Genomic DNA, 19201 nt, shown 5'->3' with positions numbered 1-19201 from the left:
ATTCTAATGGACCCACCCTTGAGGAAGCAACAAACAGTCATCCACCTGAGCCTAATAGCATAATACTGCTACGAACTTGATGATGGGACGTCTTCCTGAAGTGTGTTGCGTTTTTCAAATTAAATAAATCAAACATTCAGATAAGTGGTGCATCCCTAATTTCTGTGCTGACAGAGTAGTCTGCAGAAAAATTTACCAGCTCCTCAGCACTTAACAGACTGCCCCTTGACTTTTTTAATACAAACCTCACTAGAAATTGGAATAGTCCTAATCTTAGATTTTATGAATGAAAACTGTGTATTGGTGTTCAACGTATTGTCCTAGACAAAATAAGATTAAAATATTAAATTTAGAAAAATTGGTGTGACACACAAAAATTTTAGAATCTGTTCTAGGTGGAAACTATTTGAGTTAGAAAATAACTTAAATATGTGCAATACTGAGAAAACTGTATAGCAACCACGGAAAAATTATAAAAACAGTGCTGCTGGAATGTGAAAGTACAGACTGTTGCAAATCTACACCCAGTGCTTTATTGTGGTATTCCTGTTATGAAATAAATGATCATTTATTCGATGCTGTAGGATATATTAACACATTACAGCATGTTCTAAATATACTATACTACAAAATTACTAAAAACAAACAGAAACTAGCTACATTTCTCAGAAACATGCTGACATTGGGATAAACAGGTTTTTCTTTTAAGTGGATGCTGCCATCTACTTGGAACAAGCAGAAATAAAAACAAATTATGCACTGAAAGCAGATGGTGTAAAGTATATGCTACAATCAGGCACACCAAGTTTAGTTTATTCCTTGAGCTAGAAAAAAATACAATTTGGATGTAACATATATGCTAGATTAGTACTGAGGAGGTTAAAGCTAAATGGAGTGTGTGTGTGTTGGGGCTTACGGGCGCTCAATGTCGAGGTCATCAGTGCCCTGACACATATTAAAAGGAACAAATGTGGACAGACTTAGCAAAACCAAAGCACACACGCAAAGAAAGCAGGAAAAGAAGGAAAATGCTACATAAGAAAGTAAAATGTAAGGAAAACAAAAACATAGCAGGAAGAATGCCACAGGAAAGTGGCATTGGCTGGCCACTTACATAAAATATGGGCGAGCCTGTCACACAGTGAGCAAATTAAGACCCTCTCCTAAAATCTTTGTAAAAACATTTCACAAGTCACAGAACTTTAAAACTTTAACCACATACGTTCGAGTGTTAAAGCTAAATGGACTACCACCAGAATGAATATTACTTGCAGCATGAGAACTGTTTCATTCTCTTTTATTTCATGGTAGTAACTTCAATTACATTGTGTACCTTCTTCCTTACACATAACCTTGTGTTACTGCAAAGTTTTGATGGGTTAAGATTTTGTAGTAACATCCTACTTTAAGACAAGATAATAGGGGAGGAGTGGAGAGTATAATTGAGTGAGTTGTTGCGTATTTAATTTTCTAGATGTTGGAGTCTATTAATTGCTAAAAATACCCAGAATGTTCTTCGGAGACCTTTTCATCCTCTTACACTAAAACTCAGACTTCAAAAATGTCATCAGTCACCTCACATATACTGCAATTTGTGCAGCAGATATTTATTTATTTATTTATTCTTCTTTTAAAATTATCTCACAACAAACGTGTACTAAAAGTAATATAAAAATAATGTGTTTAAACAATGAATAGCCAAACACGTCAAATTTTAATAGCTTGTCTTTATTTGTTTGCATATTTCATTTTGATCTTTAATTTTATGTAAGATTGTTTGTGTGATTGGTATCACTGCACATTTTTGTTGCCAGTTTCTAATATTCAAATTGTGGCTTTAGCTCTACTGTCATTACTAAATTTTTTTCTGGGAGTAATTTTTTGTGTTGTAATTTCTGGTTGTTATGGAAGTTTAGTTTTAGGTATCAACAAAACTCCTGAGCAGTAACAGGTGCTTATACAGAGTGAGAGATATTGTGATCAGTGGCAGCTGTTATCACTTTACCGTGTAGTTCTATGTCAATTCAGCAAAGTGCAAACAGCATGTAACTTAATGCTACATCTGTTTTGAAATCAAGGGCTACATAAACAGCATTTACTTTTCCTCAAGTAATTGTTCATCTTATCTGCATCCTTTGGGCCTCCTCATCCTCAACTGTCAAAATTACAGGACAACAATATGTATCAGCAACATTTGTACCCCAACAATACTTAATATGCACATAATATTTTTACTAAGTAGCAGATAGCTAAGGATAGTGTGAAGGATATTCCTCATTTCAGAGTATGACAAGAGGTAGTCAGAACTCTTGTGAAGAACATATTCCCGATTGCACTTAGCTGCCCTCCCCTCCACATCCCTATATGCTCCGACAAGCAGCAATTTTCCGTCCCCCACCCCTATCCTGCTTTTCCTCCCCCTCCCCTCCACAACCCAGATTGCTTCTCTCATCATGCACAGTTGCTTGCAGTCTGACCTCGGCAGCCAGAGACTGGACTGTTATCATGTGTGTGTGTGTGTGTGTGTGTGTGTGTGTGTGTGTGTGTGTGTGTGTTTGTCTACTTCAGGAGGTGGTTTTTGGCGAAAGCTATCGTTTGTTTAGCAGTCTTTTTTTATGCTCGTCTGAGACTCACCACATCCACCGCTACATGGTCAGTAGCAATTTACCCTTATCACAATATTGTCATTATTTCATCCTGGATTTTCCACTGCTCGATTGTCAAGATCTCTGTATTTCGGATTTTTATTTTTTTGGAGGAACTAGTATTTATATTGTAAGAATACATATAATTATGCACAACTAACTTTGATTCAATTTTATGACAACTGAAATTAGTGGATGAAAAAAATCAACAAACAAGAGTGAAATTCTAACATGTCAGAACATAATAGGCTTTCAAGTTTTCACTTTCTCTCTCTCTCTCTCTCTCTCTCTCTCTCTCTCTCTCACACACACACACACACACACACACACAAAAGCTGGTAAAATGTGGGTTAATACTGGTTACAATCACAAGTTAAAAAGGTAGTGTGTGATATTAAAGCAAAAAATGATGGGAAAGAATAGCAAAAAGAGGGTAAGAGAGGTGGAAAAAAAAGTGTTTCTGATGATGTCATTGAATAGTTTGAAATAAGAAAGAAGGAGGAAGAAAATGGCCTGTGATTTCTCAAACGAAGTATCCCTGCATCTATTTTAGATGATTTTGGCAAATAACAGAAAAGCTAACTCTGGCCAGGGAACAAAAGTGTCGTCCTCTCAAATGTGAATCAAATGTTCTTATCACTGAGGGGATGGCCTGGACTTCAGGGGAAGAGGTTCGAACAGCTTGTCAACTGACACACCTTTTTAAGTCACCAGTGATGTGAGGTGCCACATCTTGAGAAAAAAGATGGAAAGATGACAGAGTTTACAGTTAGTTACAATTTGGCAGGAGCTATTCACACTGGTAGATAGCTGGTCATTCACATTTACATAGAACACTGCATATAGTATTAACATAGCTGGTAGATAATATGGCTTCTTTAAATTATGACCTTCTCTCAAATCTAATCATATATGTAGTACATTTAAACACAAAGATTCTGTAATTTACCAAACAAAAGCGTTGGTACGTTGATAGAAACAATAACAAACACAAACACACACACAAATTTCAAGTTTTCGCAACCCACGGTTCCTTCATCAGGAAAGAGGGAAGGAGAGGGAAAGAAGAAAGGATGTGGCTTTTAAGGGAGAGGATAAGGAGTCATTCCAATCCCGGGAACGGAAAGACTTACCTGGGGGGGGGGGGGGGGGGGGGAAGGGACAGGTATACGCTCGCGCACACACATATATCCATCCGCACATAACAGACACAAGCAGACATACGTAAAGGCAAAGAGTTTGGGCAGAGATGTCAGTCGAGGTGGAAGTACAGAGGCAAAGATGTTGAATGACAGGTGAGGTATGAGCGGCGGCAACTTGAAACTAGCGGAGGTTGAGGCCTGGTGGGTAACAGGAAGAGATGATATATTGAAGAGCAAGTTCCCATCTCCGGAGTTCTGACAGGTTGGTGTCAGTGGGAAGTATCCAGATAACCCGGACGTAGTAACACTGTGCCAAGATGTGCTGGCCGTGCACCAAGGCATGTTTAGCCACAGGGTGATCCTCATTACCAACAAACACTGTCTGTCTGTGTCCGTTCATGCGAATGGACAGTTTGTTGCTGGTCATTCCCACATAGAAAGCTTCACAGTGTAGGCAGATCAGTTGGTAAATTACGTGGATGCTGTCACACGTGGCTCTGCCTTTGATCGTGTACACCTTCTGGGTTACAGGACTGGAGTAGGTGGTGATGGGAGGGTGCATGGGACAGGTTTTACACCGGGGGCGGTTACAAGGGTAGGAGCCAGAGGGTAAGGAAGGTGGTTTGGGGATATCACAGGGATGAACCAAGAGGTTACGAAGGTTAGGTGGACGGTAGAAAGACACTCTTGGTGGAGTGGCGAGAATTTCGTGAAGGATGGATCTCATTTCAGGGCAGGATTTGAGGAAGTCGTATCCCTGCTGGAGAGCCACATTCAGAGTCTGGTCCAGTCTCGGAAAGTATCCTGTCACAAGTGGGGCACTTTTGTGGTTCTTCTGTGGGGGATTCTGGGTTCGAGGGGATGAGGAAGTGGCTCTGGTTATTTGCTTCTGTACCAGGTCGGGAGGGTAGTTGCGAGATGCGAAAGCTGTTGTCAGGTTGTTGGTGTAATGGTTCAGGGATTCCGGACTGGAGCAGATTCGTTTGCCACGAAGACCTAGGCTGTAGGGAAGGGACCGTTTGATGTGGAATGGGTGGCAGCTGTCATAATGGAGGTACTGTTGCTTGTTGGTGGGTTTGATGTGGACGGACGTGTGAAGCTGGCCATTGGACAGGTGGAGGCCAACGTCAAGGAAAGTGGCATGGGATTTGGAGTAGGACCAGGTGAATCTGATGGAACCAAAGGAGTTGAGGTTGGAGAGGAAATTCTGAAGTTCTTCTTCACTGTGAGTCCAGATCATGAAGATGTCATCAATAAATCTGTACCAAACTTTGGGTTGGCAGGCCTGGGTAACCAAGAAGGCTTCCTCTAAGCGACCCATGAATAGGTTGGCGTACGAGGGGGCCATCCTGGTACCCATGGCTGTTCCCTTTAATTGTTGGTATGTCTGGCCTTCAAAAGTGAAGAAGTTGTGGGTCAGGATGAAGCTGGCTAAGGTGATGAGGAAAGAGGTTTTAGGTAGGGTGGCAGGTGATCGGCGTGAAAGGAAGTGCTCCATCGCAGCGAGGCCCTGGACGTGTGGAATATTTGTGTATAAGGAAGTGGCATCAATGGTTACAAGGATGGTTTCCGGGGGTAACAGATTGGGTAAGGATTCCAGGCGTTCGAGAAAGTGGTTGGTGTCTTTGATGAAGGATGGGAGACTGCATGTAATGGGTTGAAGGTGTTGATCTACGTAGGCAGAGATGCGTTCTGTGGGGGCTTGGTAACCAGCTACAATGGGGCGGCCGGGATGACTGGGTTTGTGGATTTTAGGAAGAAGGTAGAAGGTAGGGGTGCGGGGTGTCGATGGGGTTAGGAGGTTGATGGAGTCAGGTGAAAGGTTTTGCAGGGGGCCTAAGGTTCTGAGGATTCCTTGAAGCTCCACCTGGACATCGGGAATGGGGTTACCTTGGCAAACTTTGTATGTGGTGTTGTCTCAAAGTTGACGCAGTCCCTCAGCCACATACTCCTGACGATCAAGTACCACGGTTGTGGAACCCTTGCCCGCAGGAAGAATTACGATGGATCGGTCAGCCTTCAGATCACGGATAGCCTGGGCTTCAGTAGTTGTGATGGGAGTAGGATTAAGGTTTTTTAAGAAGGATTGAGATGCAAGGCTGGAAGTCAGAAATTCCTGGAAGGTTTGGAGAGGGTGATTTTGAGGAAGAGGAGGTGGGTCCCGCTGTGACGGAGGACGGAACTGTTCCAGGCAGGGTTCAATTTGGATGGTGTCTTGGGGAGTTGGATCATTAGGAGTAGGATTGGGATCATTTTTCTTCGTGGCAAAGTGATATTTCCAGCAGAGAGTACGGGTGTAGGACAGTAAATACCTGTCCCATGCACCCTCCCACCACCACCTACTCCAGTCCTGTAACCCGGAAGGTGTACACGATCAAAGGTAGAGCCACGTGTGAGAGCACCCACGTGATCTACCAACTGACCTGCCTACACTGTGATGCATTCTATGTGGGAATGACTAGTAACAAACTGTCCATTCGCATGAATGGACACAAGCAGACAGTGTTTGTTGGTAATGAGCATCACCCTGTGGCTAAACATGCCTTGGTGCACGGCCAGCACATCTTGGCACAGTGTTACACCGTCCGGGTTATCTGGATACTTCCCACTAACACCAACCTATCCAAACTCCGAAGATGGGAAGTTGCTCTTCAATATATCCTCTCTTCCCGTTATCCACCAGGCCTCAATCTCCGCTTATTTCAAGTTGCCGCCACTCATACCTCACCTGTCTTTCAACAACATCTTTGCCTCTGCACTTCTGCCTCGACTGACATCTCTGCCCAAACTCTTTGTCTTCAAATATGTCTGCTTGTGTCTGTATATGTGTGGATGGATATATGTGTGTGTGTGTGTGTGTGTGTGTGTGTGTGTGTGTGTGTGTGTGTGTGTGCGCGCGCGTGCGCAAGTGTATACCCGTCCTTTTTTCCCCCTAAGGTAAGTCTTTCCGCTCCCGGGATTGGAATGACTCCTTACCCTCTCCCTTAAAACCCACATCCTTTCGTCTTTCCCTCTCCTTCCCTCTTTCCTGATGAGGCAACAGTTTGTTGCGAAAGCTTGAATTTTGTGTGTATGTTTGTGTTTGTTTGTGTGTCTGTCGACCTGCCAGCACTTTCATTTGGTAAGTCACATCATCTTTGTTTTCAGATATATTTTTCCTACGTAGAATGTTTCCCTCTATTATAATCATATCATTAATTTGAACCCAACAATCACGTTTGTTATTGTCGCTGTTGCATTTCGAAATCTTTCCTGTCGTCTTATTTTCTCTTTCTGTTTTTACCAGTAGTCTCACTTTTTATTCACCTTCCCCTTTTTACCGTAATCTACTATACAATTTTATCCCGCCTATATATACTCAATAATACGTAACCTACTTCCAAACCATAACCAAAAAAATTTCATTTTCCGTTTTCAACACTACCGCCGCCATAAAATCCACCGCTTCTAGTTCAATAACAGCTGCTTTCACGTATTTAACAACAATTTTGGCTAGTTCTAATAACTTTCACTTTATTTCCACTTCCGTTTTTCGCGCATCACTAATCATTTTTAGCCGCTCCCCACAAGTTTTAACTTCATTATTTCTTCGTCAGACAAGTGTTAGCCCCATTTTCGTAATCTTTCACCATAACACCACTCCTTTTCATACATTTACACGTTTTTTTCGAAATTTTCCCGAATTTCTCTGTCCTTTAATGTGTTTTAGCGGCAACACAAGCACCTAACCTTTATGCACATCGCTATCTACCAAGCCAAGTTCACCACAGGATCAACTTAACCAACACTTTTTCGCCTTTTTTTCATACCAGATCTCCAGTTGCTTTCTAGTTCACCTTTATCTCTCCCCATATATTTTTATTTTCATTTTCATTTCAGCCTCGTGTTACACTTTCCACCTTCTAATACCATGTCACCCTCACAACACCCCCGCAACGACCCCATTAAGTTTTATTTACATTCCCTCTGCAAACATGCCTTCGCCCTAGCCAGATTACGCTCCCATATTCTATTTTCTCAGGCCTGTCTGACATTTGGCATTACCCCCAAAGGCCTCACACTTAAAGTTCCCATCTCTGGCTGCAACCCTTCTTTCCATCAGTCCCTATACCAGTTCCAAACTGAACAATCCATTGCCCTCACCCACCTAATCCTTCACCTACACATCAACTCAGCCAATGAACACACCCGTCAACTCCTATCCTTAATAAAAGTCCTTAATCTTTCCTCTCCGACGTCCACACCGGCTGTTCAGAGCATCCTCCTACAGGCCAACCGTAAATTAGAACAGCATGCCACCCTCCACCTCAAAAAACTATCCAATCTCCTGGTTTCCCACCTCCAGAAAGGCAACTCGCTCACCCTTCACAACCTTTCCAGCAAACCTCAACCTCCTCTCATTGCACACCAACCCAGTCTCTCCCATCTACTCAATCTCCCACTTCCAGCTCCACCCCCTCCAAAACCTCAAAATTCCAATCAACACAACCTGGAACCACAACACCCAAATTCAGTAGTTAACCTTTCCTCCAAACCTCTCCCCCAATCCGAAACCTCTGTCCTATCCAAAGGCCTCACCTTCAGCCCCACTCCCAGATTCAACCAAACAGCCCTCGTCAAAGATTTACTGTCCTACACCCGTACTCTCTGCTGGAAATATCACTTTGCCACGAAGAAAAATGATCCCAATCCTACTCCTAATGATCCAACTCCCCAAGACACCATCCAAATTGAACCCTGCCTGGAACAGTTCCGTCCTCCGTCACAGCGGGACCCACCTCCTCTTCCTCAAAATCACCCTCTCCAAACCTTCCAGGAATTTCTGACTTCCAGCCTTGCATCTCAATCCTTCTTAAAAAACCTTAATCCTACTCCCATCACCACTGCTGAAGCCCAGGCTGTCCGTGATCTGAAGGCTGACCGATCCATCGTCATTCTTCCTGCGGGCAAGGGTTCCATAACCGTGGTACTTGATTGTCAGGAGTATGTGGCTGAGGGACTGCGTCAGCTTTGAGACAACACCACATACAAAGTTTGCCAAGGTAACCCCATTCCCGATGTCCAGGCGGAGCTTCAAGGAATCCTCAGAACCTTAGGCCCCCTGCAAAACCTTTCACCTGACTCCATCAACCTCCTGACCCCACCGACACCCCGCACCCCTACATTCTACCTTCTTCCTAAAATCCACAAACCCAATCATCCCGGCCGCCCCATTGTAGCTGGTTACCAAGCCCCCACAGAACGCATCTCTGCCTACGTAGATCAACACCTTCAACCCATTACATGCAGTCTCCCATCCTTCATCAAAGACACCAACCACTTTCTCGAACGCCTGGAATCCTTACCCAATCTGTTAACCCCGGAAACCATCCTTGTAACCATTGATGCCACTTCCTTATACATAAAAATATTCCACACGTCCAGGGCCTCGCTGCGATGGAGCACTTCCTTTCATGCCGATCACCTGCCACCCTACCTAAAACCTCTTTCCTCATCACCTTAGCCAGCTTCATCCTGACCCACAACTTCTTCACTTTTGAAGGCCAGACATACCAACAATTAAAGGGAACAGCCATGGGTACCAGGATGGCCCCCTCGTATGCCAACCTATTCATGGGTCGCTTAGAGGAAGCCTTCTTGGTTACCCAGGCCTGCCAACCCAAAGTTTGGTACAGATTTATTGATGACATCTTCATGATCTGGACTCACAGTGAAGAAGAACTTCAGAATTTCCTCTCCAACCTCAACTCCTTTGGTTCCATCAGATTCACCTGGTCCTACTCCAAATCCCATGCCACTTTCCTTGACGTTGACCTCCACCTGTCCAATGGCCAGCTTCACACGTCCGTCCACATCAAACCCACCAACAAGCAACAGTACCTCCATTATGACAGCTGCCACCCATTCCACATCAAACGGTCCCTTCCCTACAGCCTAGGTCTTCGTGGCAAACGAATCTGCTCCAGTCCGGAATCCCTGAACCATTACACCAACAACCTGACAACAGCTTTCGCATCTCGCAACTACCCTCCCGACCTGGTACAGAAGCAAATAACCAGAGCCACTTCCTCATCCCCTCGAACCCAGAATCCCCCACAGAAGAACCACAAAGGTGCCCCACTTGTGACAGGATACTTTCCGGGACTGGACCAGACTCTGAATGTGGCTCTCCAGCAGGGATACCACTTCCTCAAATCCTGCCCTGAAATGAGATCCATCCTTCATGAAATCCTCCCCACTCCACCAAGAGTGTCTTTCCGCCGTCCACCTAACCTTCGTAACCTGTTAGTTCATCCCTATGAAATCCCCAAACCACTCTCCCTACCCTCTGGCTCCTATCCTTGTAACCGCCCCCGGTGTAAAACCTGTCCCGTGCACCCTCCCACCACCACCTACTCCAGTCCTGTAACCCGGAAGGTGTACACGATCAAAGGCAGAGCCACGTGAGAGAGCACCCACGTGATCTACCAACTGACCTGCCTACACTGTGACGCATTCTATGTGGGAATGACTAGTAACATTCGCATGAATGGACACAGGCAGACAGTGTTTGTTGGTAATGAGCATCACCCTGTGGCTAAACATGCCTTGGTGCACGGCCAGCACATCTTGGCACAGTGTTACACCGTCCGGGTTATCTGGATACTTCCCACTAACACCAACCTATCCAAACTCCGAAGATGGGAACTTGCTCTTCAATATATCCTCTCTTCCCGTTATCCACCAGGCCTCAATCTCCGCTAATTTCAAGTTGCCGCCACTCATACCTCACCTGTCTTTCAACAACATTTTTGCCTCTGCACTTCTGCCTCGACTGACATCTCTGCCCAAACTCTTTGTCTTCAAATATGTCTGCTTGTGTCTGTATATGTGTGGATGGATATGTGTGTGTGTGCGAGTGTATACCCATCCTTTTTTCCCCCTAAGGTAAGTCTTTCCGCTCCCGGGATTGGAATGACTCCTTACCCTCTCCCTTAAAACCCACTTCCTTTCGTCTTCCCCTCTCCTTCCCTCTTTCCTGATGAGGCAACAGCTTGTTGCGAAAGCTTGAATTTTGTGTGTATGTTTGTGTTTGTTTGTGTGTCTATCGACCTGCCAGCGCTTTTGTTCGGTAAGTCACCTCATCTTTGTTTTTATATATAATTTTTCCCACGTGGAATGTTTCCTTCCATTATATATATATATATATATATATATATATATATATATATATATATATATATAATAGAGGGAAACATTACACGTGGGAAAAATATATCTAAAAACCAAGATGATGTGACTTATATATATGTTTTTTGAGGGCTGATACCATGCAAGGTCAATTACATTTTGCAGGAGCATTCTGAGTTATTAACTGAATATTCCGGGACAGGATCAGCTTCCCTAAAACCTAAATGATGGAACAGTGTCTCGCATTTGCTGTCAGATAACACTGTGCAAGTATGATAAAAATTTAATCAAAACAACTGTTCAACATAATCAGTTGTAGTAGCTGCCATCACTGCTGAAAGTTGTAGCTGGGGCTGCTTTACTGCCTGGATGTGCCAACTCTGTTGGCAAACTACCACCACTGTAGCACCATTAACAGATGAATTAATCCTGCACTTTGACTGAGGCAAAGGAAGTTTGAACATATTGTTTCACTTACATGATTCATAGAATGAGCACACTGTTATAAAATGGCCGCGAGGTGTAGAGTAATGGTTTCCTTTGCTGCTTGAGGGACTGAAGGTTAAAACTTGCTGAATGGCATCCCAAAATGTTGCACCCACTGTTCAGGATGTATCATATTTGTATGGTCATGTTAAACAGCACAATTGTTCTTTATCTTACAAAATACAGTGTGTCTAGAATCTGCCTGAAAGTGAATGACACTGTATTCTCAAATTCAACTGGCAGGCATATGACAAAGAACACAAAAGGTTCTGTTAGAGCAGTACTGAGTTTCATGTAATCATTGAGACTTTTGCAGCCACTTCTTGACATATTGCTTAGAGGTATTTATCTAAGGCTCCTTGACTGACTGCTGATTGATTGATAATCTTGACATTTTGTCAGTATGAGTGTCTGCCATTCTCAAGGGATTGTCTTCCACCATAAGGAAAGAAGAAAATTTCTTTGGAAATGCAAGAAAATTGTGCTAGTGAAATTTTGGATTATCAATCAAATACTAGAATAAATTTTCACTCTGCAGCAGAGTGTGCTCCGATTTCAAACTTTGTGGCAGATTATAACTGTGCGCAGAACTGGGATTCAAATATGGAACCACTGCCTTTTGCAGGCACTTGCTCTATCAAATGAGCTATCTGAGCATGACCCATGACCCATCCTCACACTTTACTTCTGTCAGTACTTCATCTCCCTTCCAAGCTTCACAGAAGTTCTCCCGCACTTATGGAACTAGCACTCCTGGAAGAAAGGACACGGTAGAGACATTGCTCAGCCATGACCTAGGAGATTGTTTCCAGAATGAATTTTCACTCTGCGGTTGTGTGTGCACTGATTTGAAACATCCTGGAAAATTAAAACTTATGCTGGACCAGGACTCAAACCTGGGACCTTAGTGGTTCGCGGGCAAGTGGTCTACTGACTGAGCTATCCCAGCTCAAATTCTGTGCAGAGTGAAAATTCATTCTGGAAACAATCCCCCTAGCTGTGGATAACACATCTCCACAATATCCTTTCTTCCACGTGTGCCAGTCGCACAAGCTGTGCAGGAGAACTTCTGTGAAGCTCGGAAGGTAGGTGGTGAGGTATTGGCAGAAGTAAAGTCATGAGGGGGGTTGGATAGCTCAGTTGATAGAACACTTGCCCACAAAAGGCAAAGGTCCCAAGTACCAGGTCTGAGTCCGGTCTGGCATACAGCTTTAATATTCCAGGAAGTGTCAATCAAATAGCCACCAGCTGAAGAATGTGAAACAGATGTCTCCAGGCAACACCCCACAATTTCTTCAACTAAAACAGTGATTAAGGTATTGTATTTGTATTACAGAGCAGTGAGGTTCAAATTTTCAACAAGCTAATGTGATTTTGATTTGCTGTGTGTTGCCTGAATTCCTTCAGGTTGAATGCACGGGTGGTTTCTTGAACCAGCACTGTTTGACTGCACTGAGCTCATAGTCCTCCAGCTCTAATGACCTTGATGGCAATAGGATGAAAAAACTCGAACATTCCTTCCTTTCATTTTTTTAGTGTTATAAACAGAGAAGACTTGACTATCTACTTTGGTGCACTGCAATAATCCCCCACCCCCTTCCTTTTTAAGTAGGGTCTCAATTGTCAAAACTAATCTTCAAGCACAGATGTCTAACATACAGTTCATAATTCTGAACTTTCAGCTAGTGTCACAGAAAAGATATAGACATCTAGTTTCCATCTTTTTTTATGTGTGACAGTCATCTTTCTTTCTTTTACTGTGGTATGGATATAAAAATAAGTGTTTAGTGGTACAGGTAATTAACATAAGCTCTCCTACACGCATGATTTGCTTGACAGAATGATACAAATGCTGCAAAATAGTTGAACGCCTGGAAAAAAAATTACAGAGAAATGAAGTAGGTTGCACATGCAAAAACAAACATCCAGAGTCCTGGGCAAGTCTTCAGTGAGACAAAACGAGACACTGTTTCCAAGACCTTGAGGTTTAGTGATAGGGTAAAATTTTTGTGTGCAGAAACATAACTCTCAAATTTATTAAAAAAAAAAAGTACATAACCAACTATACCTATCTAATTCACAATGCATACAGACTTACTGTTGGACAACAACTGTGCTAACAGCAATGGCTGCAATCCCTGACTGGCACCAACAACTGCTGGAACCTCTTGGGATGTGGTCTGAGGCATTGCCACTGTTGCTACAGATGGCGAGGGCCTGTTTACACCAGCAAGCAGGTTTGGACCACTCCGAGAACGTGTGCGTACAGCTTTCATCTGGTTCTCCTGGAATAAAAAAGTTGTCTGTCAGCTTTAAAAATATTTTACTTAATTATTTCCTCTATATTGGGACATACAATGGAAGTCTAGAACAAGGAAACCAATAGCTTAAAATTAAACTAATGAAAAGAGCTGAACAAATAAGATGGTTGGAAGCCACAGGTTCTACTTTTCCTTCAAAACGAGGAACAAAAATTATCTTATATTCCACTTATCAAGTATTATTTTGTGGCTTCTGTCAGCATTGTCAAGGTTTTTTTTTTCTGTGTTAAATGGAAGGTCAATCACACATATTTAAAAAACAATAATTTATACAACATTGATTCCTGTGATTTCTTCTTAATTACAAATATTCTTTCTCACAATTGTGTTCACTGAATTATTTAGTATAACACTTTGCATTCTTCTGGTTAAGTATGGTGCAAAACAGCTGTCTGTAACAGCATTAAATTTATAAAGCTTAAATTACCCAAAATAATGGCTTGCACATCTAAATACTTTGGAAAAATCACATCAAAAAAATATAACTGAATACTAACTGGTGCCATCATGTTACTTGAGGTTTCTACTGAGCAGAGAAGGGGAACAGGAGCGGGAGTGGAAGGAGCAGGAAGGCACCACACAACACTTCAAATTATTCTAAATGTGCACTAAATTTTGCGGAAAGATATTAAGATGAAATCATGATTCTTGAATCATGCATAATACTTTAACAGAGAAGGGAACTACAACGAAGCTTATCAGGTATTTTATAACGAAGTCTTAGGAAAACTAAAAATAACAAGGAGTTAAAAAAACTACAGGAAAGCGGGAATAATTTAAAAAATAATGAAACAGCATGATCTAGATCAAAATGCATGGAGGACTTCGTATCAGCTGATTACAGAAGTAATTTTGCTGTGAAGTCAGGATCAAGTGGTGAAGTTGTGTAGCAATTGTTCTAAGGAACAAACAGAAGATGAAACTGAAAGCTTATCTAATATACGTATCACTTACACACACACGAACTGGTCATACCAGACTCAAGAGTCCATTACCACAGCAATGTATTTTTGCCATCTGTCCCTGTCTTGGGCTATTTCCTTTCATTCACCTTCAATACCTAGGCTCCTCAAATCAGCCTTCACATTGTCCTCCCATCTACGCCTCGGTCTCCCCACAGGATGTTTTCCCTCTAAGTGCCCTACCAGTACTCTGCGCGCTGCCCTGCCCTATTCGAGCTATGTGACCTGCTCATTGCAGCCTACGTGATTTAATAATACTGATTATGATAGGGCTTGAATAGAGTTCATGAACCTCTTCGTTATGCAGTTTTTGCCACTCTTCGCTAATGTCATCCCTTTTTGCTCCAAAAATTTTCCTCAAAATTCTGTTTTCAAATACTCGAAATGGCTTTTCATTTTGCACAGTGAGAGACCATGTCTCACACCCATACAGCATAACTGGTAGAATAATAGTTTTGTATATTCTAATCTTTAAATTCCTAGACAATATCTGTGATGAAAGTAATCTATTCAGTGAGAAGTAGCACACATTTCCTGCCTATAATCTCTTCCTCAGTTTGGATTCAATCTCATTTCTCGAAGTGATGTCCACGCCTAGATACTTAAATGTGTTCACTTTTTCAAACTGCGTGTCTCCAACTCTTAACATTTCCTGATCTACTGCTGTTGGCATTCAAGTAGTAACCAGGTATTTAGTTTTGTCCTCACTTATCCTTAGACCTACATCTTCATTAACCTTGATTAATGCATTCACATTTGCTGTTACAAGTTCTTTCCTATCACTAATGATGTTTAGATCATCTGCATACCCTAATATCTTAATATTTCCATTTAACTCCACACCCTCTGAATTATCTGCTGCCATTCGTACAATATATTCTAGGACTAAATTAAAAAGTAGCGGAGACAGGGCATCTCCCTGCTTAAGTTTCTTTATTACAAATTCTTCTGACTCCAATTTCCCTACGCGTACTCTACCTTTTGTGTTTTTCAAACTCTCTTCTATAAGTCTAACATACTTCTTTGGTATTCCAAGTTCCAAAAGAATTCTGTACAATTTTGATTGCAATACTGAATTACATGCTTTTGTAAAATCTATGAAAACATTATGAACTGGTTTATTGTGTTCCCATTTCTTTTCCAAAATTTGACACAGGGTGAATATTTGGTCTATAGTTGATCTGTTCCTCCGAAAGCCAGCTTGGTAATCCCCCACAACTTCATCTACATATGGTGTAAGCCTGCTTAGCAGAATACTCGAGAAAATTTTGGAACATACTGGTAATAGCGATATCCCTCTCTAATTACTACAGTCCATTTTGTCGCCCTTCTTAAAAACTGGGATCAGAATCGACTCTTGCCACTCTTCAGATATCATCTCCGAGTTCCATACTTAAGTTATCACTTTGTGAACTACTTCCACCAATTTCTGTCCCCCATTTTAACTAATTCTGCAGTTATGCAATCTGATCCTGGTGCTTTATGGTTTTTCAATTTGTTGATTGCATCTCTTACTTTCTTTAACGTTGGCTCAGTTATCTGAAGTTCTGCTGTATGTATTTCGTACGCCTGCTCATTTCCTGCTTCCTGGTGTACATTTAATAGATGCTCAAAATATGCCCTCTATTTACTTAATATAGCACGGGGTTCTGTCAGTATTACCCCGGCATCCCCTCGAAGTGCATTTGTCCTAGCCTTGAACCCCTTCCTATACCCATTTATGTCTAGGTAAAGTTCCCTATTGTTTTTTGTTTTACTCTTTGTTTCCATTTTTTAAATTTGATTGTTCAAATAATCTCTCTTCTTTGCGCATAGCCTACGACCAACTTCCCTTCTCATGTTCAAGAACTCCTCTCATTTTCTGTCTCCCATTCTATCACAATCTAATCACGCTTTTCTCCTTTCCTCTACCAATTTCTTGCATTCCTCATCAAACCATGGTTTCTTCCTGTTCTTCTTAATTGTATCTATTGTGACCTTCGCTGCCTCTTTGATATTATTCCTCACAGTGATCCACTGTTTATTTTCATCCTCGTCTTGATCTCCGTGTGTCCTGAGAGCATCAAACCTATCTGCAATTTCTATCATGTACCTTCTTCTACGGTTTTCATCATTTAGCCTGTCTGTGTCGAAACTAACAAGTTCTGCATTGTGACACCTTGATGTTGCTGTAGATAGCCGTTGGTGAACTTTGGCAACTACAAGAAAATGATCAGAATCACAGTCTGCTCCCCTGAAAGTCCTAACATTTTCTATACTAGTGTGCCATCTCCGATCTACAAGAACATGATCAATTTGGTTTCGGGTGTGTTCATCCAGAGAGACCCAAGTTGCTTTATGAATGTCCTTCCTTTTAAAATATGTGCTCTCAACAATCATGTCTTTTGAAACAGCAAAATTAACCACCCTTGTGCCATTATCATTCGGAATGTTATGCAAACTTTCTTTCCCAATTGTATGCCGGAATGCTTTCTCCATCCCTATCTTCGCATTAAAATCACCTACGATTAATTTTGTATCGTACGAGGGGAACTCATCCTACAGTTGATCTAGTTCTTCATAAAAACCATCTTTAACAACCTCTTCAGTGTCCTCAGTTGGTGTGTGTACATTAATTACTACTAGTCTATTCCACCAGTCAGACAACACTATAACTCATAGTCGGTCACTAATGAACCTTATATCTCTGATTGCGTGAAGCACTTTTCTCTGTACTGTGAAACCTGTTCCGGAACTGTGAGCTTCCACACCTCCATCGAAAAATGTATAGTTACCCCTCTTTATGCTACTCTCCCCCTGCCACCGAGTTGCTTGAATAGCTGTAATGTCTACACTGTATCTATCTAACTTGTCTAATAATGTCTGGAACGTTCCTGGCCTGTTCAAACTTTTAACGTTCCAAGTTCCCAATATACTTATGAACTGTTTAATCTTACTCTCCAATTACAAACAGGAAATATGTAGAAAGGAAAGCTATATATGATAAAATAGAGGAAATGCATGAAATAACAGAGAAAAATGATAACTAAATGACCACAGGTAACTTAGCTGCCTGTGTGGGCACAGACCAAAATTTAAAATGGTGTGATAAATTTGGATATGGAAAAAAGTAGAGAAGGTAAAATGCTACTGGATTTTTTGGGCACTAGGAAAGAGACTTAAAAACACTTGGTTCCAGGCTCCTAATACAAAAAATAAGCTTGAAATACTCAAAGAAATAATGCTTGGTATAATACAGATCACGTTTTAGCCCAGGAAAGATACAGAAACCAAATTAAATCTCATCACACTGGCACAGGTATCAACACTTAGTAAACATTAGTTACAGCTGAAAGAAAGATTAGGGTTTATTGTCCTGTCAACAACAATGTCATTCAAGATGGAACACAAGATCAGACTGGGGAAGGAAATCGGCCATGCCTTCCCACAGGAATCATCCCGACTTGTCTCACACAGATGATTAGTAGTGTACATGATGCAGGTCACATGTTAAGTCGCAGAAAATAGATTTGAGATTGGAAAATTCAGGTAACATGTAAGAAGTTTTGTCTGTAAACACTACCCATTTTCTATCATACTTTACTCCAAGAGGCAACAATACGAAACATACACTGTTGAAAACTTTGCATCATGGTAAAGCTGATTGTTTTCTCAGGATAAGCAATGCAGCAAAAGCATGAGTTTCACTTAGTCTCCATTCAGGGCCTCACTAAAACATTCAATACAAATCAGTGGTTTCATCTGGACCAGAATGCACTGGATCATGTCTACACATTGTCTACTTTGTGATGCCTTTTCTTCACGTAGAGACAAAGTATAACTTTTTTCAAGTGAGAAAAGACATTCTCATATCTTTCTCTAGGTATGATGACACAATCCTATTGTTGAGCTAGGAAAAGGAAATAAAACACGCTAGAAATGCTGCCAATGTGTCTTAAAAAGCATTTCTACTTTTTCAACTTTAAGGTGACAGAGCCCCCAAATAAACTGTTGTCTCACTGTACTGTAACCACTCTGTAGTTCATCCTTTTTTTTTAATTGCTCTGCACTTTCCACATACTACTGAACACCGTTTTGTTGGTGCATTTCATTAATTGAGCGACTGATATGTTACAAACATTGCATTTTACAAAATATGTGTCACTCTGAATACAGTAATTACTGAACTGTTTAACAGTGTCATAGACTCTATCCCGGTACTCCTTCTGGATTTCAGTATCTTGGATGCAGAAATAAAAAGAAAATTATAAAACAGAAGAGCACATCATCAAATTCCAAACCTACTATGCTATTTCAATATTTGATGTATAATGTATAGCTAAAAATAGTCCAGTTACAATTTGAATTACCAAACATAGCCCTTTTTTTTTTTTTTTTTTTTTTTTTACTCGCAGTTCTTATTAATAATTCATTAATTTTTTTCTTGTTTGCCTCTTTCTGTAAGTGTTATTCATAATGATGCAATAACAGTGCCA

The 19201-nt window shown here is 41.5% G+C and overlaps 1 protein-coding gene across 2 annotated transcripts in view; it reads right to left on the bottom strand.

Moving 5' to 3' along the window:
- Positions 1-19201, bottom strand: part of LOC126486030 (MLX-interacting protein) — a 452104-nt gene that overhangs the window by 146451 nt on the left and 286452 nt on the right. For both annotated transcript variants that reach the window (XM_050108920.1, XM_050108919.1), the window contains exon 9: positions 13542-13728. In XM_050108920.1, the coding sequence (XP_049964877.1) occupies positions 13542-13728 (187 nt within the window). The remainder of the gene's footprint in view (positions 1-13541; positions 13729-19201) is intronic.

The sequence above is a fragment of the Schistocerca serialis genome, chromosome 1 (assembly GCF_023864345.2).
Source record: "Schistocerca serialis cubense isolate TAMUIC-IGC-003099 chromosome 1, iqSchSeri2.2, whole genome shotgun sequence".
Classification (NCBI taxonomy): domain Eukaryota; kingdom Metazoa; phylum Arthropoda; class Insecta; order Orthoptera; family Acrididae; genus Schistocerca; species Schistocerca serialis.
Note: the sequence above shows the minus strand (reverse complement) of the source record. Positions and strands in the feature narration are given on the sequence as shown.